Here is a 25,991-nt window from a genome sequence, read left to right on the forward strand (position 1 = left end):
TATAAACTAAACAAAGTGAAGAATGAGATCAGAAAGGTATGGAAGAAATGGCAATACTCTGGATCCTAGATACTTATATATCTGCAATGTTAGGACCAAAACATATCAGAATGAATGTAAACTACAATAAACAAATTACTTTAATGAAATAGGATTGAAAGTGAAATTTTGAAGTAAGCTGTTTTGGAATTTCGTCTCCACTTTCACAAAAAACAAACACAAAAGAAAAGCCGTTTAAAACTGTTGGTGACAAAGCTATTTATTCTACAATCAATCTAAAAAATACTTAAGTACAAAATCCATTCTATTCTAATTCAGCACCGAGGTGAAATCTAATGTGACCCGAGTGACCACGTGCGTCAACCAGGAGGAGGAGCTGAGTCTATCTCTGGCCTGGCAATCTCTGTTGGATGCCAACTCGCAGCTCCCCCACCAATGCATGACCGCGCATGTCAGGGAAGACCTACTTCGCCAGAATGACACCTGATTGTACAGAATAACACACACTCCGTCCAGTGAAATTCCTTAACCAGTTGACCTGAAGAACAGTGTGAATGTTCGAAAATGTTTGTCTACCGCGACACATTATGCATCAGTTACAGGTTACTGAGTGTTTAAAAAATATTTTTCAAAATAACTCCTTATACCAAATATATATTTCTTTGTCCCCTATCACATACTGAAATGATTTATCACCATAATTTTCAGCAGATAATCCATGAGTTATTTGTGAAAGATAGTTTGAAAGAGAGCCCAGGTTATATGACAATTTAAAATTCCAATCATGAGTATCTTATTGTCGGATCACAAACCACAAAAAACAAATCATAATTAATCATTTGAACAAATATTAAAATCATAGATTTGTGACAAAATTCTAATGATGCATTACAAAATTAAAACAAGTGAAATTCATGAAAAAATCCTATTTAATAGGTTGTATCATCTTGAACAAAATTAAATATAAAATAATTTTACTGTAATATCAATAATAAATTATTCTCTGTTTAATTTTTTCCAAGTTTGTTTTATTACTACTACTCAACAAAAATAATTTAGTCATAAAATAAAAACAAACTGTATTATATTTTTACAGTTAATTGCGTAATTGGGATAGTTCATAAATACATGCATACAAAATACAGGGATGGCCAGTGAGTACAGAGAATGTCTTTGCTAACATGCAGTTGAACTGAATAATTTAATATTTCAAATTTTATACAAATTTTAGTTTAATGTAAAATGAATTTCTACATTAGAATTTTAAAAAATAAAGCAAGAANTTATTTAGCAAAACAGTCACAATCGCCACCTTCTCGTTACTTAAGTCAGCCATCTTGAAAAGCGACCTCTCAACGAAAGCGTTTCTTTTTTCTGCAAAACGTGACGTCAGATCGTTCAATGGATGGGCTCAACGGAAAATTCACTGTTGAGTCAACCGTTGAATATAGAAACGTATGGAATGACTAAAGACAACATGAAGAGCAATGGAAAATAGACAAAACAGAATCCAAGGACTACAAAGAAACAAGAGACAACACAAAAGAACTAGCTGTACAATTAATCTTAACCAGAACTATACAATGCCAACAAGGAAATCTATGTGTTGTGTGTACCATCAGGGAGAGAGACTACAAAGGCTTTGCTGTAGGATATGAATGAAAGTAAGTGATGGTATATTGTATGCATCTGGATGAGATGCTGTACCAAAATTGCCACTATCCCTAATGTTAATATTCCACTGCAATAAGTGGATTAGCATTTGTTCCTTGTGCTGTCCTCAAGGTCAAACCTATGCAGATATTACTTGAAATTGCCATGGCCTGTAAGAAGCTAGGTGATGGTAAAGTTAGGGGAAAAGTGTCAAAGAGTTGCAATTGTGTTAACCCTGAGGATAAAAGTGTAGGCAAGCCTACCAGCAGTGTTATGGTTCCAGCTGTCTTGCCATAGAATGGTAATTTGTTTTTGACATGCATGTTAACATAAGATGTAGAAATATAACTGAAAGTGCTAATGACTCTAGACTTAGTAGCCAATTTAACAAAACTAAGTGGCCTTGTTTCCAAGGACCCCCTTATGACCCAGGACTCATTGAAACTCTACTTTAATGTTGTTAAGTGCCTGAAAATGTGACATATGAGATGCACAAGTTTAACAGTTATCAGACCTGCTAATCTGTGTAAAGCTACCCTACTATCAAAGTATATGTGGTAGTGTACAAAGCATTCTGTCCTGTCTACACTTAATGGTGATCATGCTCCTATAAATAGCCAATGTTTCTGCCTGAGCAATTGAAGTGTGAACCTAATTTGAAGCATGCTTGAGCAAGGTCTTGGCGTAAACTATGAATGCGACACCCACCTCTTTACCCATTTTGGAGACATCAGTGTAAATTCTAAACATTGGGGAAAAGCATAAGTAGGGAGGGTTTTTTTTATCTATGTCAAATTTTCTTATGGTCGGCAAGATGAGCTTGGGAAATCTTATCTTCCTTAATAATTTTAGCCTTCTTAGTATAAATATTTTAACTCTTTTGCAAATCTTCTAACCTGCCATCCGGGGAACAAAACAACAAATTTTAGTGACAGTGGTTGAATATTCCCAGAGACTAAAAGCTAATTTCTTTTGTAAAATATGCCATTTTAGATGCATTTGAATTCAATATTTATTCTTCTCAGAAAATAAAAACAACACAATTACAAGATTATCTTTGAAAATAAGGAAGACATTACCTATTGTCACATTTGTGTTGTAAGAAGAGAAGGCAATGCTATATCTTAATTTAGGAACTTCTTTTTTTGGAGAAAAAAATTTTTTTGAGATGATGTTATTTAAGTGCCTGAGAATGTAATTTTTGTACAAGAAAAGGGAATAAAAACATCTAACAAGTTTATTCTTTATAAGACTAGCATATCTAAGGCATCCTTTTCCACTCAGACTCCCAATTAGAATACAACTGATTTCTACCTCAGTTTGCCATTTTGGCAACCTTACTCATCCAACTATAAAACACTCATTTTTTAACTTCCCATTACCCCTCAATACTTTCTTTCAATTACTTTTTGTATCAATAAAATACATTAAATGTAGAAGTGGTATGCTTTCTACAGCCAGTTAGTTTTAAAAACATTAACAATACTAGAAGGGAAAGATGGATTTCCTATAGGCAATATTCAATAAGAACTTCAGATATCCAATACTTCTCATGATGGAAGAATGGAAATTAGTAATAAGTAACTATGAGCCCAATGGCTTTTTTTAATGATTTTGGACTCATCACACACCTTTCCAACTTCTATTCATTAACACACGATGTACCAGAATGCATTTTGGCTTATTTAACAGCTCTCTTCAGCTGGGTTACATATACACATTTAGACAATACGGTATTATAATTAAAACACATATAAAAGAATCTAATAAATTAAAATACAATGTACAGAAAAACCAACATTTATATCACTATATAATTAACTACACACAACATTACAACAATTATAAAAGACATAATTATTTATGTTAAATTGCCAAACACCATAATCGTACTGTGAGGCTCTGGACAGGTTTGAACCTTCACTGAAATTTGCATTAAAATAATTTATTTTTGAAAGAAAAGAAAAGTTAGAAATAATTTTTTCGTATGAAAATGTGACACAAACTTTTAAACTATAGAATAATTTAAGTCCTAAGAGGTCAAAATCGAAGTTTAATTCAATCCCAACCATCTCTGGTTGGGATTGAATTAAACTTCGATTTTGACCTTTCCTGTGATCTGAGTTCAGATCTTGTTACAGTTAGTAATGAGTGATCAACCTTTTGGAAAGCAAGAACAAGAAAAAGCCACCAATCAGAATGGGCAATTGAGGATAGAAATTAATAAAAATCTGAGAATTCAAGGATGTGACAGCTTCTTCTCCCGAAAGTTCAAACTGTCAGACTAATTGTTGCATGTGTGTCTCGTGCCCATCTTATTCTCTGTCTCCTTGTCCTCGGATCAACATCTGCCAATCACTGAAAGTTGACCTCATTGCCACGGAGTCATTAAGACCTTGAGGGAACTGTCATTCATGAACCAGGGACACTCCACTTGAGACTCTCTTGGAAAGGAGAGGAAGACCCAGAGGCTGCTACTGACTTAGAACTTCCAAAATTGCAGAGCACTTGTAAGCTCCTTTTGTGTCAAATAAATGGTTTCTTGTAACTATAAAGTCTATCTCGGTACCGATTGTACCCACATCTGAACTCTTTGACCCTCTTTACATGTTACCGTAAGTTCTTATGAAATAAAAACACAGTAAAACTTCAATATACAGACTCAAGTTAGAGAACAATAGAGTAAAAAAAATGCTAATTCTGAATAGATCTATGATCTGTATTTTTTACTTCTCTTGCATTATATAAAGAATCTTTGACAGTTCTTTTTTTGTTTTAAACAGCCCATGTAATTGAACATTTTGCTGAAAGACAACTTATGGAGTTGAACAGTTTTGCAGGCACATCTCTTGTTGAGATAATTTTCAGAAAATGTCTGAAATTTGGTGTTGCAGAGAAGATACAACTAACTGTCTGAAAATTTCATGGAAATCCAATAATTAGGATCACTTTAGATAGAATAAATAATAAAATTTGAGTTGGGGAAGTCAAAAGTAACATAAATCAGTGTCAGGAACCATGAAAAATTTCAACTTTGAGAAAATTTGAGTTAAGAAAAACGAGATGTTAAATCCCTATGCTATTCCAGTGACACCTACCGAGAAACATCTAACTCAAAATATTTCCTCGAGGAAATATTTTGAGTTAGATGTTTCTCGGTAGCTTCTTTCTAGCTCAATTTTTCTAACTCAAAATATTTCCTCGAGGAAATATTTTGAGTTAGAAAAATTGAGCTAGAAAGAAGCTACCGAGAAACATCTAACTCAAAATATTTCCTCGAGGAAATATTTTGAGTTAGATGTTTCTCGGTAGGTGTCACTGGAATAGCATAGGGATTTAACATCTCGTTTTTCTTAACTCAAATTTTCTCAAAGTTGAAATTTTTCATGGTTCCTGACACTGATTTATGTTACTTTTGACTTCCCCAACTCAAATTTTATTATTTATTCTATCTAAAGTGATCCTAATTATTGGATTTCCATGAAATTTTCAGACAGTTAGTTGTATCTTCTCTGCAACACCAAATTTCAGACATTTTCTGAAAATTATCTCAACAAGAGATGTGCCTGCAAAACTGTTCAACTCCATAAGTTGTCTTTCAGCAAAATGTTCAATTACATGGGCTGTTTAAAACAAAAAAAGAACTGTCAAAGATTCTTTATATAATGCAAGAGAAGTAAAAAATACAGATCATAGATCTATTCAGAATTAGCATTTTTTTTACTCTATTGTTCTCTAACTTGAGTCTGTATATTGAAGTTTTACTGTGTTTTTATTTCATAAGAACTTACGGTAACATGTAAAGAGGGTCAAAGAGTTCAGATGTGGGTACAATCGGTACCGAGATAGACTTTATAGTTACAAGAAACCATTTATTTGACACAAAAGGAGCTTACAAGTGCTCTGCAATTTTGGAAGTTCTAAGTCAGTAGCAGCCTCTGGGTCTTCCTCTCCTTTCCAAGAGAGTCTCAAGTGGAGTGTCCCTGGTTCATGAATGACAGTTCCCTCAAGGTCTTAATGACTCCGTGGCAATGAGGTCAACTTTCAGTGATTGGCAGATGTTGATCCGAGGACAAGGAGACAGAGAATAAGATGGGCACGAGACACACATGCAACAATTAGTCTGACAGTTTGAACTTTCGGGAGAAGAAGCTGTCACATCCTTGAATTCTCAGATTTTTATTAATTTCTATCCTCAATTGCCCATTCTGATTGGTGGCTTTTTCTTGTTCTTGCTTTCCAAAAGGTTGATCACTCATTACTAACTGTAACAAGATCTGAACTCAGATCACAGGAAAGGTCAAAATCGAAGTTTAATTCAATCCCAACCAGAGATGGTTGGGATTGAATTAAACTTCGATTTTGACCTCTTAGGACTTAAATTATTCTATAGTTTANTTAAATTTTAATAAATATTGAATTTAATTCAAAAATTATTGTAATTATTAGTTCAAAAAGGGTGCACTACAGTTCATCTACTATTTTGAAACACACATTTGTGTTCAATTATTAATCATATTTATTGACAATGATAAAAAGGATTCATGTCTGCCATCTTGTTACAACATAAAAAATACTATTATTTTTTGAAAATAGCTCCACTCAGATGCTGTCCATCCAGGTTCATCCACTTGCATATTCAATTGATCATGTTTTCCATCACTTGCAACAGTAACTACTTGTACGGAATTAATTTCCTCTACAATTCCCTGCTTGAGTATATTTAGATATGGTAGGTGTGTTTGAAACGCTGCCTTTCAGAAATTCCCACAGCAAAAAAATCACGAGCCAATAGATCAGGTGATTGGGCTGACCAAAGGATATTTCAAAAGTGAGAAATAATCCAACGCCATAACATTGTTCTTAAAGTGACCACTGATTGCAGAGAGGTATGCACCATGGCTACATCCTGTTAAAAATAAACCCTTTCAAAGTCAATGTCCAGCTTGCATAATGCTGGAAACATGTACTCACTCACTTAGCATCTGTGCAGATGCAGACTGAGTTCTAAGTGGAGTTATTTTCAAAAAATATTGTTTGTGTTGTAACAACATGGCAGACACTATCTTTCCATTATTACTATTGTTCATAAATATTATCAATAATTGAACACACAATGTACGTTTCAAAATAGTAAATGAACACTGGTACACCCTTTATTATTGAAAGATAGTGATCTAACTACCTACTTTTAGAAAAAAATTATATTAATAGACGAACTGCAGCCCAAATAACCTGAAAATTAATATGATTATAAAATATTTGGACTTTTTTGTTTATCTATAATGATTTGTTAACAGAAGAATGGAAAAAGCAATATTTTAATGCTCGAGATGTCAACTTCTAAACTGCATACCAGTAATTGTCTTGCTTTCGACGGTCACCCAAGGTGCGGTGTATATGGTAGGAGTTATACGAAGGTTTTGTTTTCATTCTTGCAATTTTGTGCAGGGTATACGCAGTCATGGGTTACCTGCATGAAATTACTGTACTTAAAATTCAAAATACACTATCTAAAAGTATAATTTTAATATCATTTCACACAGTTAATGTGTTAAGTGTTGAAAATACAGATGTTCACAGTGACAAAATTTTATTGCTTCATTTCTTTTCTGTTTTATCAATTGTTTATTATTATATATTCATAAATATTAATAAATGCTGGAATAAACTTAAAGAAAAAACTAGATAGAAAATGAATTTAATATTGGTAATTTTCAATGACAGTTGATCACATGGCCACTATTTGCTCCAGAAAACTGAAATTAAGTAAACAAAGTCAGAAAAACTGTCTTTATTTATCATCTTTATTTATCAACAGGTGATAAATAAAGACTGTTTTTCCGACTTTGTTTACTTAATTTGCAGAACCAGTTATCTAGTATAATAAGTCCTAATAATAGATAAGTCTTAGTTGACATTTTAAGTTTAAATTAATAACAAATGAACGAACATCTTAATAAACACTGGAGGAAATACAATTCATCACAACAAAAAACGTTTGTAACTCCAGTGATATGTGTTTACAAAACAGCAAACGTTTTCAACCCCATCCGGGTCTTCATCAGGCTACGGTTAGGAGGACTCGGATGGGGTTAAAAACGCTTGCTGTTTTGTAAACACACATCACTGGAGTTGAAGGTTTTTTGGTGTGATGAATTGTTTAAATTAATAAATTAAGGACATTGTACTGATGATATTTGAAAAAAAAAAATGAAAGTTTGNATGTAGTGTGGTAGTAAGTCAGTGTTTACATAATTTAGTGTTTTTTCTACTACCTTTGACGTGTTGATTTTCGGTATTCGTGGTCTTTGTGTGGGATCTGTGCCTGTATATTTAGTGAGGGTTTCCTGAAATATAAGTGGGAGCGTATTAACTAATTTTATGTCTGTTATCAGTGATGGATGAGGAAGTGCCTGTAGTATCATTAGTTGTAGTTGTTGTATCATCTTTATTTATCAACAGGTGATAAATAAAGACTGTTTTTCTGACTTTGTTTACTTAATTTGCAGAACCAGTTATCTAGTATAATAAGTCCTAATAATAGACAAGTCTTAGTTGACATTTTAAGTTTAAATTAATAACAAATGAACCTCTTAATAAACACTGGAGGAAATACAATTGTTCCATTCGAATTCCTCCTAACCGTAGCCTGATGAAGACCTGAATGGGGTTGAAAACATTTGCTGTTTTGTAAACACGTATCACTGGAGTTACAAACGTTTTTTGGTGTGATGAATTGTTTAAATTAATAAATTAAGGACACAAAGGCATTTAAATTATGTTCTTGGTAAGTTTAAGCAAAGCAAAAGACGTTGGATGAGTTTGTAACCATGGTTACAAACATTTTTAACATTTCTAAAACAGTTGATTTAATTATCCATTAGTCTTATCATTTCATGTTTAAGAAGGTTTTCCTCAGACAGAAGTGTGTGCTTGTAGTAACTTTGTTATCTGGAATAATAGCCAATTAAGAAAAGTAGAGAAATAAACTGGTTTTAAGAAGATCAAAGCAATTTATATCACTGCAAATTTGCGGAATCAAAGACCAATAAAAAAAGCAATGCTCTGTTTATTAATTAGGAGGGCGATATAAATTTTTAATTAGACAAAGTTAGAAGACTAATATAGCTGACAGAAGTGCAAATCAATACAGAATCTATATCTAAAAGTTAAGGAAACAGCTAGTCCATGTAAATGTATGTAGCACCTAAAATGAGATGGAACAAAAGTATCACTTTTCATTTTGTAACCGAATTAAGAAAAGCTCCTAATTTTCATAAAAGGTTGAAAATAATCTAAAATTTTAGGAAGAAATTTAGCCCTTTTAATATTATAATCTATAGGACAACACATTAAATTAATAATAAAATGAGAAACCATTTTAATTAAAAGACTTCAATACTGTCATTAGACACATTTAGAACTTACCTTCAAAAGGTCTGTGAACCCCATTAATTACATTTAAATTTACATTAAAAAAACATGGAAAAATCAGAAAATATTAAAAAAAAATGTTTTCAAGATAGATTCAGCCTATCTTCAGATAACAAACAAACATTAAACATTTTGAAAAACAATTGTACTATGTTTTTAAATATAACAGTGTGCCTCAGATTAAAAAAAACCATTTAAACCAAAGCATACTGTTCTACTAAAAATATCGTATGATTTTATACTTTATAATGTTCAATGTTGATTTTTATTGAGCCAGAAATGAATCTATTTTGAAATCCTTTCTGCATTTTGTTCAACTTTTAAAGTTGAGTGATCTTGACCCAAGCTGTGGCCAGTCTGCAAATTTCACTGAAATTTCCAATGTGTCTTGCTAAAAAAGGTATCACATCATGTGGCTTTTGATAAAGAGTGATTATACTCAACAGTTTAACAAGAGAAAAGGTTCATTAATTACTAACCAGTTGTATGATGCACATTTTGGTTACTATATGGAGTGAGAGAGACTGTTAAAGTTGCATTAAAAATACCTTTAATGGATCCGATGCAAATGATGTAGATGACACAATCATCAAGTCTTCAAGCTGTCTGGTGTTTGTAAATTGTCCCCTTTATGCAGTCTCACTTGTAGATCTTATCCTTGAACCCTTTCCAATTTACCCTGAATTTTAGAATTCTCCCCAAAACAACTGCTCTCTTTTTTCTGAACTGTCCCAAAATGACTGTCCAAGTTTTTACTAATGGCTTGTCCAATTGGAACTGCCAGACCAGTGGTTTTCATCCCATACAATATCAATATAATGGCTTTATTGCAGGATCTCCAACCTCTTTTTGAGAAGAGCCATGTGAGCTATAAAATACAAGTCTGGAGCCAGGTATAAAAGATACAGTCAGAGATTAAGATTTTTTTTCCTATTTCAACATAACAAACATAAATCAATGCAAAATTTGTAACTGCTTTTTGAAAATATGCCAAAATTGGGGCATGCAATATCAAAAATCTCCTTTAGATACTCATTGAACAGTAATATTTGATATTTTGATTTCATAGATTTTTTTCCACAAAGGTACTTAGAATCACAAATAGAAACATTCCTATGTAAACTTCTTAAAATTTAAAATTCTCTTCTGGTAGAGATTTATGAAAATTTAAAAATTCTTGTTTAGATTTTTATAAAGATCATTTGAGGTAGTGTCTAACTTTTGGTCATTTGAGGTAGTGTCTGAACAAGTTTGAATATTGACAAAATATGTTGGTAAAATGAGTTACGCAAACTGGATAAATATGCTTCAGAAGCCATATTTGTCCCACATGACATAGGTTGAAGACCACCTGACTAACTGTATTAGACAATAAATAATCAACTATCTCATGGAAATACAGCCATAGCCATACAGCCAGAGAGAGAGAGAGAGTGCGCGATTGTGTGGTTTTATTGTAGTTGATGCTGTAGGTATAACCTTTAACTTTAAAATCACACTTCCACAGTATCAACAGTAGTCAAAAGCCAGAATTTCACAATACATTATATTTTGACTCCTTGAGACTAAATTCATACCCAAAAAACATTGAAACATATCCAATATAGCATACTGGATATGTTTCAGTATTAGACAAAGTGATTCTGAATAGAGAAAAGAGTGAAGGACATTAGTAGGATAATATAGATGGATGATGATGTTAGGTATCTCATAGGAAACATTCTGATCATTCCAATGCATATAATTTTTATTGTGGAAAGTGGCCATTGTTTTAGAAAATAAAGATATCTTCCACTTTTGGTCTTAGAAATATATTTAACAAAAATTGAGAACTATTACAATCATATTTAACAGAAAATAAATTTAGATATATGAAAACAGCTTAAGTACAGAGATAATAAATAAAGATGTAGTAGTGACCACGGTGTAAAATGGCAAAGACAAAACTTAATAAAAGTGTTATGAAAGATCATATTTAAAAAGTAATTTGGATTGTTTAGAATTTTAAAAATTAATAAGACCACCAGAGTATTAATCTTAATGGCAGCAAAGTACAGACTCATCTTTTATAATGTTTTTTTCATTAGAAATTGTCTATCACATAAGACAGACAAATATTAATAGAAGGATAAAAATCATCAAAATAAATTATTTTTGCAATTAACTGAGTTTTCATATGCAACTAATTTGCACTACTGAGTAACATGTGAACGTGAAAAATGTAACAACTGAAAGCAGTAGCATGCATAAGAATATATCATAGGCTGTATTTTTTCCAAGCTCCGATGGTCCATAAAACAAAGACAAGTGTAAATAACAAAATGAATTTATTACCAAAAGTTAGGTACAAACATGGTTACTTTTTGGCATAATTGGTGAAGATTGAGGCATTTGTCAAATTCCACAATCTTCACAGTGATTGTCAAGAAGCTTTTCCTCAATACTTAAAGCTTGAAAGCTTTAAGTATTGAGGAAAAGCTTGAAATAATATCTCGTGTACATAAATGATATAAAACAGGCACAGCTAAATCACCTATTAGAACTTACTTATATCACTGACATTCAAATGAAGTTTGGCATAGACAAGTGCAGAACACTTCACATAGAAAAAGGAATCCTGAAGAAATATGATTCTGTACTCAGAAATTGAGATGATATTGAATCTATAGGAAAGGACAAACTCTATAAATATTTAGAATTTTAACATGCCAANTTGCAATTAACTGAGTTTTCATATGCAACTAATTTGCACTACTGAGTAACATGTGAACGTGAAAAATGTAACAACTGAAAGCAGTAGCATGCATACAGTCAAAGGAGCTGTATTTTTTTCCAAGCTCTGATGGTCCATAAAACAAAGACAAGTGTAAATAACAAAATAAATTTATTACCGAAAGTTAGGTACAAACATGGTTACTTTTTGGCATAATTGGTGAAGATTGAAACATTTGTCAAATTCCACAATCTTCACAGTGATTGTCAAAAAGTAACCATGTTTGTACCTAACTTTTGGTAATAAATTCATTTTGTTATTTACACTTGCCTTTGTTTTAGGGACCATTGGAGCTTGGAAAAAAACTGCCCTCATAATACACAGTCTTATTGCAATTTACATACATTGTGTTACAAGTTTATATTTCACTAGTTTTTCAACTTTGCATATTTTCCATGGTAGAAGTATTTAATTTAATACAAATTCCAAACATAATTAAGCATCCAGGTTACAATAATACAAGTAATGAACAAAAATTGAAAGCTTTAAGTATTGAGGAAAAGCTTGAAATATCATCTCGTGAACATAAATGATATAAAACAGGCACAGCTAAATCACTTATTAGAACTTACTTATTTCACTGACATTCAAATGAAGTTTGGCATAGACAAGTGCAGAACACTTCACATAGAAAAAGGAATCCTGAAGAAATATGATTCTGTACTCAGAAATTGAGATGATATTGAATCTATAGGAAAGGACAAACTCTATAAATATTTAGAATTTTAACATGCCAAATTCACAAAACATGCATAAATAAGACTCAAAGCAATACAGCATCAGATTAAACTCAATACTAACAACAAAGCTTCAACTAACATAAATAGCATATAGCACATTACTACTGTTAGTAAAAGAAATTCAGATTTTTGGATGTAAAACAAATCTGAAACATAAATCACTCAAAGAAATCGTAATATCAAACATTAGAATTACATATATTTCTTAAAATAGTTCAGGTTTATTTATCAGATAATTTCATACCCAAAAAATTGAATTCCTTTTTATGATTGAAATGCAAAAATACACATCCAAAGGATCTGACTCCAAATGAGTATATTGTCACAGTACCGACTGGAATGACATTCTTTTGGAGTTGTACATTAGACAGACACAGAATTAGAACAATTCCAAAAGGAAACATTAACAAAACAACAAACACCACCCAAATCCTCTGTAGAAACACTGGCACACACTCAGAGAGGATGACTTTTTGCAGATATTTTAAATCTGCAGCACAAATATAGGCAATTTTTCTACAGGAAATAAATATTGCAATTAACATATGGTAAAAAAATTTGCACAAAATAAAATAGTTACTTTGATAAATTGTTTTTTTTTAAAGTTTAATTTCTTTGAATTATACAGTGGTTTGATGTCAAAAGGTTAGTGTAAAAAGATTATTAATACAATTTCAGAAGGCTTTACTGAAGTTAAGAGATACATTTTTCATGGCCTCCAAAAACTACAATGTAGGCTTTTTCTTCAGTTCTGATCTAATTTTTACTTCAAGCTATTGATCAATTTAGACCTGTAATTATTGGTATCAACTCTTTAAATTTGTCTAGAAATAAACCACACATCATTTCAGGATTATTTTAAAAGACTGCCAAGCTGCTGAAAATGATTGTCAACCTTAGAAATTGATAGTCTCACTTTTTTGTTGCTTTGGATATCTCCAGACTTTCTACGGGTCTGATGTAGTTATTGTTGAAGACGTGAGAAATTAATTCTGCCTTTCCACAATTTGCTTAATTCAGTTCTGTGATATGCATGATTAAAGTGGCAATTGGTACAATATAGCTTTGTGTTATCAATGTTATACCAATCACTACTAGTCCATACATACAACAGAAGCAACTAAGCAAATCTTGAAAAGGCAGAATTTATTTCCCAAGCCTTCAACAATGACCACATCAAAGTCTTAAAAAGTCTGGAGATATCCAAAGCAACAAAAAAGTAAGACTGCATCAATTTCTAAAATTAAAAGTCATTATAAGCAGCTTGGTAGTTTTTTTACAATCAACCTTAGACCACATGATTGGCCAAATTATTGAGCTATAATAAGGCTAAGTGTTATATATAAATAATAACAACTCAAAGCCCGAGAAATATACAATAAATCACCAAACAATCGCCACTTAGCCAAACGATTAAGGCAATCGTTTGGCTAAGTGTTAATTACATATGAATGAATTAGATATGCCTGACCTGTTTGGTTATATCTAAATTAATAGTTCTGGAAGTAAAAATCAGACAGAGGTCTGAGTGCTGTAACTGGTAATGCATCTGCATGGTAAGCAAAAGTCGTGGGTTGGACTCCACTCCAGGACAATTCTTTTGTTCAGAAATTCTGAATTTAAATCATCATGAGATGATAGCTTAACCACCTACTTCTAGATCAATGGTTCTCAACAGGGTCAATACTGCCCACAGGTGGGCATTGAAGAGATCTAAGGGGGAATTTTTGGTCCAAGGTAAATTTATGGGGTGTTGAGAACAACTGTCAATTTGCAATACTCACAAGAATGCATTGAAAAGTTTGATTAAAGTTAATACTAAAAATCATTGTATGCATGTTTCAACAAATAGTTCTAAATGTCTTTTAAACAAAATCAGTTTGTATTAAAAGGAGGTATTGGTACATTATAAGTTTGTTCCTAATACCTTTCTGACTAGTACGTGAATGAGAGGTAGCATGCACAGTGCACCACACAGAGCACCACTGTGTGCATGCGTGTGTTTTCTGGCTTGATCAACAAAGCATATATTTACAAGTTTGCTCAAGTCACGAAAGATTAACACACATGCAGAATATTGAGTCTATGCATGTTTTGAAAGGTTCATTAAACATTACTGTAAATACATGAGGCTTTTTATCCATACTAGATTCGAAGTTCCTTCAGAGCAAGTGTGAACCTAAAATTTCTGTGCAGTATTTACAGATCACATTCAAAGGATAACTTATGTGGATCACTTATTAAAAATATATTTTTGTTGTAATTTCTATTTGCCACAAACGTAAGTACATACATATTTACTATAATTATTTGTTTATTATTCTTTTTACTGACCGACATTAGTAATATAATTTAAAACTATCTTATCTGTGCAGTATTTACAGATCACATTCAAAGGATAACTTATGTGGATCACTTATTAAAAATATATTTTTGTTGTAATTTCTATTTGCCACAAACGTAAGTACATACATATTTACTATAATTATTTGTTTATTATTCTTTTTACTGACTGACATTAGTAATATAATTTAAAACTATCTTATAAATTTTAATTTACATAATCTAAATAAATTTACATAAATTTAAAATTTATTTAATATGATAAAGATTGGTCCTGTGGTGGTCACAGCAGTTTTTTTATTGTTTATTTTTACAGATAGACACATGTCAGATTCAAATAAAAAATGTAGACAATATAATGTCGAATATTTGAAATATGGTTTTATTCAGGCACCCTTAAACAAGACATTACCAATGTGCCTGATTTGCCAGAGCGTTTTCTCAAATGAAGTCATGAAAATTTCATGATTAGAACAACATTTGACCAAAGTACATCCTGACAGAAAACATAAAAATTTATCTTACTTTCAAATGCTCAAAGAACAATATTTGAGATCACCAATTTTAGCTGGTATGTTTTCAGTGGCATCGAAACAAGATGATGGGTTACATGCCTCTTACAACATTTCCTTGCTTATTGTTAAATCGGGAAAACAGCACATTATTGGAGAAGAATTGATACTGTCTGCATACTATACCGCACAAGTCACAGTCTGTTATTAAGAAAATCACATTAAGCAATAATACAGTACACAGACGAATCGAAGAAATGTCCAAGGATGTGGAGAGTTCTCTAACTGATTTTTTGAAGGCTACCAAGTTTTCTTTACAGCTTGACAAATCTACTTTACCAAACAATGAGTCTTTACTTCTTTTGTACGTTTGCTTTGTAAAATATGAAAAAAATTTGTCACAAACTATTATTCACAAAACTATTAAAAACATATACTGAAGAAAAATCTATATTTGACGTATTGGAACACTATTTTAAAGAAAAAGTTATTCCTCTAGATAATATCATATCCATTGCTACCAATGGTGCTCTGGCAATGGTTGGACGATACCATGGGTTGATTTCATATTTGAAAAAAGTGGTACCAAATGTAGTTGCTGTGCATTGTGCAATTCACAGACAACATTTGATTGCAAAAAAATCTTAGTGATTGTCTTCATTCCTCACTACAGTATGTAATTACAGCAGTTACCAAGACCAGAAGCAATGCTCTCAATGATAGATTCTTTCAAAAACTTTGTGATGAAAACAATGAAGATTTCAATTGTTTACTATTGCATACAGAAATTTGTTGGTTATCAAAGGGTACCTGTCTAAAAAAGATTTTATGACCTCTGACTCAGTTATAACATTTTTTGAAAACAAAGATATTTTCAATAAATTCTCTCTTAGAATTTATTGAAATTTAAGAATGATCTAGCTTATTTAACTGATTTATATAATAAATTTCATGAAACAAACCTACAACTGCAAGATGATGATTTGAATTTGATCTTCGCAAAGGCAACTATTTCTGCATTCGTGTCAAACACTTGCCTTGTACAAACAAAATTTGGGTCAAAGACAATTCTATCAGTTTCTGAATCTTTCTTCTGTGGAAACAAATGATGACAACATTCTGGTATTTGCCAGAATTTGGAAGGATTTAAAGAAGATTTTACAAATAGATTCAGGATGTCCTTAACATGACTGTTCCAAACTGGATACTAGAACCTTTCTCAAACCTACAAACAGCAGAATTATCACTGCAGGAGGAGTTGAAAAAATTGTCAAATTGTACATTATATTCAGCTTTATGGGCTGCATCAAAGAAGTTTTTCATTATATTCCCATCACATTTAGCTGAAAGAGGATTTAGTGTAGTCAGCAATTTACTAACAAAGAAAAGAAACAGATTGTTAATAGTGGAATGTAGAGATCTAAGATTGCTGATGTTAAATATGGCACCAAATATTAAAAAATTAGTATCATCACACCAAACTCAGCCCTCACTATTATTATAACAACTTTTTAATAATATATGTTTGTTAATCAAACTTTGAGCAATACACCAATATTGTTAATATCTTTTAGTAAAGTAATTTTAAACATTTGTTCTTGTTTTTTTTGAATATATAATATACCTCACCTAAGAAGGGCACCATCAAATCACTGTTTGAAAAAGTGGGCTATGACCAAAAATGTCAGAAAATTATGAATTACATTGACTCCTGTTCTTGAAATTGATAATGTGTTTTTTTTTTCAAAAAGGGGGCAGTAGGCAAAGAAAGGTTGGGAACATGTTTTCTAGATAGATTACTTTGCATCTAATTATTAATTTAACCTTATTATAGCCTGATAATTCAGCCAATCATCTGACTTTAATCAAAAACCAGGTTTGTAAAAGTTTTTGTTCATATACATAATCTCAGACAATACATGAAGACAGTGGCCAGATACAACTGGAATATTGACTTTAGAACACGATACAACATGCATTAACAGTGATAGCTTATAAATTTATTACCATAGCTGTGACAGTATGCTCTCTATCATCCTTAAGAATTAAGAGAATAATTACATGATTTTATGTTAATCTTTGTGTTGATCTATTGTAATTATTTTGAACACGTAATTTGACACATGAAAACATTCCTTTTAAGTTACATCACTCCATTGATGAAATGTTCTTGTTGATGGAATGCACTTTAAGAACATTTTTTATTTTATAAATTTTGTTGAGTTCAATGGAACAGCTGTATTACTTGACAAAGGCTTCTAACTAAGGCCAAAACCACTTGTGTGTTTATTAAATTGCATAATGGAGTAAGCATTGAGATTTTATTTTGAGGTATTTCTGAAAGTTGTTCTAAACAATGACAAGAAATTATCTAACAAGAACTCTGTGCTTAATTCTTGAATTAATCATTAAGTCATGAAGTATTTTGCAAAATTATTTAACTTTCTGACAAGTGAAGACCTTTTTACATCAGATATGCATGTTTAAGATCAGTTAAAATTTATTGATTAAAGTCTCAGTTAAAAAAAAAAGCAGAATTGTATTATATAATGAATATCCTTAGTGAATGATATCCCAAATATCTCTCTCTCAGGTTATATCTTGTTCTCTGAAATCAAATACTTACTGAAAGGAAGGATATTTCAAAATATATGAAACGTAGTAAACGTATGAAGATTGGTAGAGCTATAAATAAAAACCTGCTCTCAAGAATCCTATTAGTAGTTATAAAAGTAACTTTAAAAAAACTCACTGTACAAAGTTAAGCTTTTTATTCTATAAATATGGTTTCCTTAAAATGAGTCCTTAAATGTGATAACCATTTATAGATTTAGTTTGGTTAAGTTTTATATTAGATGTTTTAAATTTATTACTATTAAAAAATTCTTAAGTTTTACATTTAATAATACATTACAGTAGAGCCTCGATTATCCGACCTCCGATTAACCGCCACCTCGGTTAACCGACCGTCCTAGTCGGCAAATTTCAAATGTCTGCTAGTGATGTGGCGCTACAATATTTGGCTACGTCTGGCTACTTTATTATTATTTTTACGTGTTTTAGCTGGCAACACTCATTCGACCATGAAAGGGAGCCAGTATTTAAACGAGGCTTAATTTTCTCATTTTTAACGATACAATAGCGACGATTATTATTTTAAAAAATTTTTGTTAGGCTTAACATCGATGAAAATTCAACGCGAAGTACGCTAATAGCGATATAATAATATACTAATATACTAATTACATGGGATATAATAATATACTACACTAATAATGGATTTTTTCATACTTTTCGGTTATCCGACTTTTCAATTATTTGACCAACCCCAGTCCCCAATTGGGTCGGATAATCGAGGCTCTACTGTATTTTTAGTTATTTAAACTGACAAATTACATTTTATAACATTTACCTGCAGTTTCTCTGTTTACCATTATTATTCTCTTACTTCTTCGACCACGAATAACAAAATAATCGGGTTGGGAATTAAACATTGTTGCTATGCTCGGAAAACCATACTGGGCAGGACGACACGGAACTCCAAAGCGTTTCAGAAATAGTGACTCAAAATTTTGTAGCGGCAACTGACCACCATTCTCATGAAGCAAAATAAGGATATCACGAAACAGCATGAGAAGAGGTATCAATTTAACAACACCTTCTTCCACCTACAATAAAGAGTTATATAAATTTCTAAATTTTAAATTAACAATAATTTCAACATATATCTTTCATCAATTATTCAATTATATCTTTCATCAATTGTTAGTTATGAAAAATATAAGAACCTTGAATAAGTTATCGCTGTTTTTTGTGAAAATTAACACTTTATTTTAAAAAAGTCATAATAAACATGTCACTGAAAGTATTGTCCATTGCTAGCCACTACTTTCTCCCATCGTTCTGGCAGCATTTGAATTCCATGTCGCAAAAACGACACGTCTTTTGAGGCTATCCAAGAATCAACCCATTTTTTGGCATCTTCATAAGAATGGAAGTGCTGCTCAGCCAGGCCATGTGCCATCGATCGGAACAAGTGATAATCCGAAGGGGCAATGTCTGGTGAATACGGCGGGTGGCGTAGAACTTCCCATTTAAGCATTTCCAAGTACGTTTTCACCTGTTGTGCAACATGTGGCCAAGCATTGTCATGTTGCAAAATCACTTTGTTGTTTTACTGTTCATATAGCGGCCATTTTTCCTTCAATGCTTGGCTCAAACGCATCAATTGTAGTCGATAGCGATCTCCCATGATGGTTTTGTTTGGTTTGAGCAGCTCGTAATAAATTAGACATGGCTGATCCCACCAAATGCAGAGCAGAAGCTTCGAACCATGGATATTTGGTCTTGCTGACGATGCTGATGCATGGCCGGGTTTACCCCACGATTTTCTACGCTTAGGGTTATCGTAGTGTATCCATTTTTTGTCGCCTGTCATGATACAATGCAGAAAACCTTTCCTTTTCTGCCACAGAAGCAGCTGTTCACATGTGAAAAGACGCCATTCGACGATTATATGGTTTGCAAACTAAAAGTTTTTTTATTGGTTAAGATACAGTATTTTTTAGAATAACTAAATCATTAAAAATTTAAAATAATTTTATGTCAAAATAACTTTGTTATTAATCTACAATCACAAGATTATATGGCTTTGAAAAGGAAAGCTAAAACCACTATTATTCATTATAAAAAGACCCTGCATGGGTTTTGACACAGTATATTTGGCTAAAATTTTATTAATATGTTAGTTCTTGACTAACTGATCAAAGTCTTAACTGACATAAAGCTTGAAAACGGCTAGCATTTTTGCTAGAGCTATTTAAAATGATTTTTTTTTCCTTTTTGGGTAACTATCCAAATCAGTCACTTTGATTTTGACATTGAGAAAATTTAGATAGAACTACGTGATTTACTCAATATAATTTTATGAGCATGTGGGTGTTTGGGAGACAAGTTTATTACTACAGAGTTCAAAGTGTGTGCTTAAAACTGTTGGAGTAACACAACACACATTTTCGAATCCCCACATATACATAAATGTTTATTCAAAATATTTAAATTATAATCTCTACTCACTAAAATTAATTAGTAAAATTCAATTGTTAGATGCCAAGGTATATATTATATATAACTATATACATCATCTGTCTGTACATCTCTTATATGTATACATCCTGTATGTACTGTATACTATCCATTTATATATCTCCCCCCCCACACACACACACACACACACACACACACAAGTTCTTGTTTGCTAGTCATTTGAATATATGGGAGATAATATTGTATACGAGTAATCTCGTATACAATATTATCTCCCATATATTCAAATGACTAGCAAACAAGAACTATAAGATACTAAAATGTCAGCCAATTTCAGAGTCAATACCTATAAAAGTTCTGTGAGGTTACCTATAAAATAAAAGTAAATTTAAATCAGAAATTTATTTTTTTTTGTTACATATGTATAATTTTAATCATTTTGACTGATACAACTTAAATTACAATTATTTGTAATTTTTTTGCACTGGTTTTATTTTTACACTAGTTCACTAATACTTGCCCTTAAATTGATAACAAGAAAAGTAATGGTGAATATGTTCCTAGAAAAAAATTTAAAAAATTTTTTTACCTTTCTACCTTTATTAGACTATTCATCATTCAAAATTATGTGTTAATGCATTGTTTTTAAAACTGCAAATTGTTTTAAACTTTAAATATGCCAATTCATATTATATTATACTGAAGTCTTGGTTCAATTTCCTTTCATAGGAAGGCTTTGCAACACTCTGTTGCATTTTGTAATAATCCTTTACAATTAACATTGGTTTGAAAATCACTCAATTAGACCAGATTACAATTTATCAATTTTTTCTTTATTTTAATGTTTTGCTGATTAATGCAGAGGCTTACTTTTTTATGGACAGTTGTAGATAATTTTTAAAATTACATGACTAACTTTATATAAAACTTGTAAATATTACAAGTGAAAATTTTATAAACAAATGTTCATTGTTTAAAAATGTCAATTAAACATCATCCTGTATAGTGTTAAAAATAATTTGTCTCACAATGTTTTTTCACATTTACCAGATAAATAAACTTCTTATTATTTACAGTTATTTAATCAGTGTGTTTAAATTGTTTTTGTTTCTAAAGAATTATTCTAAATTGCAATGCAAATTGTGGAGAGTTGCAAAAAAGTGATGTGAAATACCTGGATTGCATCACCATAATCAGTCTGGGCAGAGCATCTCTAATGTCAGATGTCTTGCTTTAAACTTTTGGAAAATTTACAATTTCAAAAATATCTTTAATAAAGTTTTAATTAAAAACTTTCTTATAAATATTGAATAAAATCATTGCATACAAGTTTGCAAGAATTTATTTACTCACAAAACTTCCTTACTTTAATAACATCTTCAAGATCTTGTTTCATGTTCATTATGTTTATATGCTGTCCAAATCTCTCTTTGTATAATTTACTAAGTTTTTCCATTTTCAGTTTTCCCTCTGTAGTTTCCATCAAAAGTCTTCTAATTCTTAGAGAAACAAGATGAACAAAACCACGATCGACAAGAACTACTAATGGTTTTTCATTGAACTGTATCTGAAAATATAAAATAAATAGCTAGATGTAATGTATTGTAGTATAATTTTTTTGCTAAAAAGTTTATATTATAAAATGTATCAGGTTGTAAAGGTGAAATTTAGACATTTTGAAAAAACTTTATTGACAATTAATTCAACAATTGGTGATTACCTACCAGGCTGGACTGCATCAACATCAATCACATCTTACCACCTTTGCTGCAAACTTTCAATCCCATTAGCATAGAATGATTAGAATAGCATTCTTTTTGAAGAAAGTGTTGAGTGTCATTCTCATGTGGGTTATATCATTGAACCATATTCTAGGCAATATGGTTCTACAGGATGCAAAATGAATGGTAGTCAGTTGTCGCAAAGTCTGTGCCATAAAGACAGATAAGGCAGAATCTCCTAGCCAAGACTGGCCAGCTTCCCTAATTTCATCTTTGTTCTATGTGCTGTAGCATTGGTGTGGCAGTATCAAACATCAATTTTTGGAGTATATGGGAACACTTAAGTTATGCTTATTATCAGATGGTTAACTGTAAATCATCATCTATCAGTTGCAGGAGAATGTTGGTAGCAATTCCACCACTGATGACTCGATTGAGTTCATCTTGAAGTGAGAAATCTACATCCTTGAATTCTTGAACCAATTGTAGCAGGTCTACCTGTTGACTGTGTCCTCACCAAACATCTTGCAAATGAGATCTTGCTCCTTCGTTGAATTTTGGCCACATTTGAAGTGACAGAGCAACAGCATGTGAATGTGTTGTTTCGAATGTTTTACATTATCAGACATTGTTGATACATCTATTTGTGATGAAATGCCCCTAGTTATTCTACTTATATGAACATACTGTAAGTTCCAGAACATTTCTATTAGGTCGTCAAGGATGAAATTTGTAGGAAATAACATTGACAACTGTTGAGTCTGACCCATCTCAGTGCGCCTACAAATTATCATTGAAGTTTGGTGTTAGCAAAAACAATATTAACTCATTTAGTTCAAATTGGTGAAGTGAAAAAGTTGGATAAGTGGGTTCCACAAACTGAATGAAAAACAGAAACAAAAGGCATTTGGAAGCTTGCTTGATTTTGCTCTCTCATCACAAATCTGATCCATTTTTGAATTGAACTGTCACTTGTGATGAGAAATGGATCCAATGTGACAATCGCAAGCATTCAGCACAGTGGATGAATAAGGATGAATCACCAAAACACACTCCAAAGTGCAATATTTGTCAAAAGAAGCTGATGGTGAGTGTTTGGTGGTGTAGTGCAGGTGTGATCCATTATGATTTCATGAAACCTGGCTCATCGATCACAGCAGAAATATACTGCAATCAACTGGACGAAATGATGCAAAAACTTAAAGAAAAACAACCTAGATTGGTCAACAGATCGACTCCTATTTTATTGCACGATAACACTAGACCACAGACTGCACAAGTGACTGTGGCAAAATTACAGGAATTGGAGTTGGAACTTCATCATTATCCTCCATTACTCACCAGACCTAGCACCCACTGACTACCACTTCTTCCGTTTAATAGGAAAACAATTTAATTCCGACAATGCCATAAAACTGGCCTTCCAGGAATTCATTTGCTCTCGTCTGCCAGGGTTTTACACCACCAGCCTGAACAACCTACCACTTAAATGGCAAAAGTGTATAGACAATATGGGTGCATACTTTGAAGAATAAAATAATTCCTTATATTTGTAAGTTATCAACCAATTTTGCCTTTTTTCCCACAAATTTCATTCTTGATGACCTGATAGTTGTTTCTAGGAAAAAACTGAAATGTCTAAATTTCACCTTTATAACCTGATATTTTAAAAATGCAGAATTAGAATGAAAAATTTTTTTACATTTGTGTTACTAAGCTTACTTATAGCTTACTTAGCAGTAAGAAAACATACATCAAATCATCATCATTTATATGGAAGATTTAGTATTACAGAATTTAATGCCAAAACAATAATGAAAGAAAATGAGTAAAATTTAATATATAATAATGTAAAATAGAATACACACAAAACTTTTTACTAGTTTGTTTAAAAGAAAAACTGACTGCTGGTTTGCTTAGAAAATAAACGTAAAAATTTATTCATTCACTGATATACAACATCTCATATCAATAAAATATTTAATTCTTAATTTCTGTTCACTTACAAACTAATTATATTTTACATTTGAGTTCATCTTCTTTTTTTACTTTAGTTTTTTTAATTCTTAAATGTAAATATAATTTATTTCCAAACAAATTACTGGTTTTGAAACAAAGTACAGTAGACTGCTTATTGTCATCATTTTAGGACCCACCTAAACTTACCTCATAACATTATGCAAAGTAAATAAGCCTGTAATTAGAAGAATTGAAATACAGTGAGTGATCAGTTAATGAACAAATTGGACTGCGAACAAATCGGACAATGAACACTTTTGTGAAAGATTTTTATGTCTGGACAACAAACACAAGAAGAAGTGACATAAAATAGTGAATACTGATTGGTCTTTCTTTGTCTCTAGGTGACAATTCGAAACCTTTCGGAGCTCGGGAGACATCAACGTCAATGCTCAGCTCGATACTGATAGAACAGTATTCCTCCGAACTTTGAAACTCTCCCTTGTAATTCCAGCCTTTTGTTTACCTTTCACATTATAAAATTAGATTATAAAGATTCTTAAAAAATTCTTTGTCAGAAGACAAAGAATTTTTTTATAATCTTTGTGAGACTGTTGGGCAGGCACTCATTAAGTTTTGTGTTGGTTTTTATTTTCAAAAGATGAGAATTTAACTGTCCCATTGGATATTCGTTAACATTTTAATACCAAATTTCATCCAGGACTCACTTTTACTTTTTTTTTGTGCACTAGTTGATTTATCTTCTCTGAACTTTTGTAAGTGCTTTTCTGAACTTTTTATTTCAAAAAGAAAATGAAAATATTATGGATTCTAAAAAGAGTGGAGTTTCAAGAACTTTGCTCACCACAGAAACCCAGCAAGAGATAATAGCCAAGGTAGAAAGTGTGCAGATGATGTCTGATGTTGCTAGGCAGTATGGCTTGAACAGGTCTGCAGTAGGCACAATCTTAGCTAAGAAAAAAAATATAATCAAGAAGACTCAAGCAGGTAAAGGAGTAATGAAAATCACATCTGAGAAATAAAGAACATCGAAGAGCTCAGAATGGAACTTTAAACTGATCTGACAACAGAAGACCTCTTACAAAAAAAAAATTTGTTATCTATCACCTATGCAAATTTTATGAATTATTTTTGCCACCAAATTTTTTATAATGTTTTATTAATTAGTTAATTAATTCCACTATTGTAAGGTCTCTTTTTATGCGTATTATTTTTATGCGATTTTGAAGTTGTGCGGTTTGTATTTCATCCAAAAATTTCTTGGACAAACATACATATAGGCTTGTTTAGGAAGCCCGTGTATAGACAGTCTCCAAAAATTGTGGAACGCTCAAAGCTCACTCCATTNATAATAAAGTTGTGATTGTTGCAAGGAACATTATTTATCTAATAATTTTTTAATACTATTAGTTTGTGATACATAATATATTATTTTTTCTGCCATAATAACTAACTTTTTTCTGTACCCCTAAACAACCTATCGCGTACCCCTAGGGGTACGCGTACCACAGGTTGGGAATCGCTGTTCTAGATCAAAGTAAAAATTTCTGTAATGAATTACATAGTTTGTTTTATCAAAAATTGTGGGAATTAATTTTTTATTACTGTTAATGATTTTAAATTAAATTTATTTAGTACTGTGTTTTTATCATAAATCATACGGGATATTACTATGCTCAAAAACTGATGTTAAATCAAATCGTTCTAAACTTTTATAGGACAGATGTGATTTTTGTAAAATTTTAAAAAATACTATTGGTTGTTTTTTATGACATCAGCCGATATT

The 25,991-nt window shown here is 31.6% G+C and overlaps 1 protein-coding gene across 1 annotated transcript in view; it reads right to left on the minus strand.

Annotated features, from left to right (window-relative positions):
* The window catches only part of LOC111631438 (meiosis regulator and mRNA stability factor 1-like), a 152,183-nt gene that overhangs the window by 11,363 nt on the left and 114,829 nt on the right, over positions 1–25,991 (minus strand). Inside the window, exons 17-18 of the mRNA XM_023375683.1 lie at positions 21,871–22,071; positions 18,871–19,126 (exon numbers count right to left, since the gene is read on the minus strand). Coding sequence (XP_023231451.1) covers positions 18,871–19,126; positions 21,871–22,071 — 457 coding nt within the window. The remainder of the gene's footprint in view (positions 1–18,870; positions 19,127–21,870; positions 22,072–25,991) is intronic.

This window comes from Centruroides sculpturatus, unplaced genomic scaffold (assembly GCF_000671375.1).
Source record: "Centruroides sculpturatus isolate CEXI.00-Female unplaced genomic scaffold, Cexi_2.0 scaffold746, whole genome shotgun sequence".
NCBI classification, from domain to species: domain Eukaryota; kingdom Metazoa; phylum Arthropoda; class Arachnida; order Scorpiones; family Buthidae; genus Centruroides; species Centruroides sculpturatus.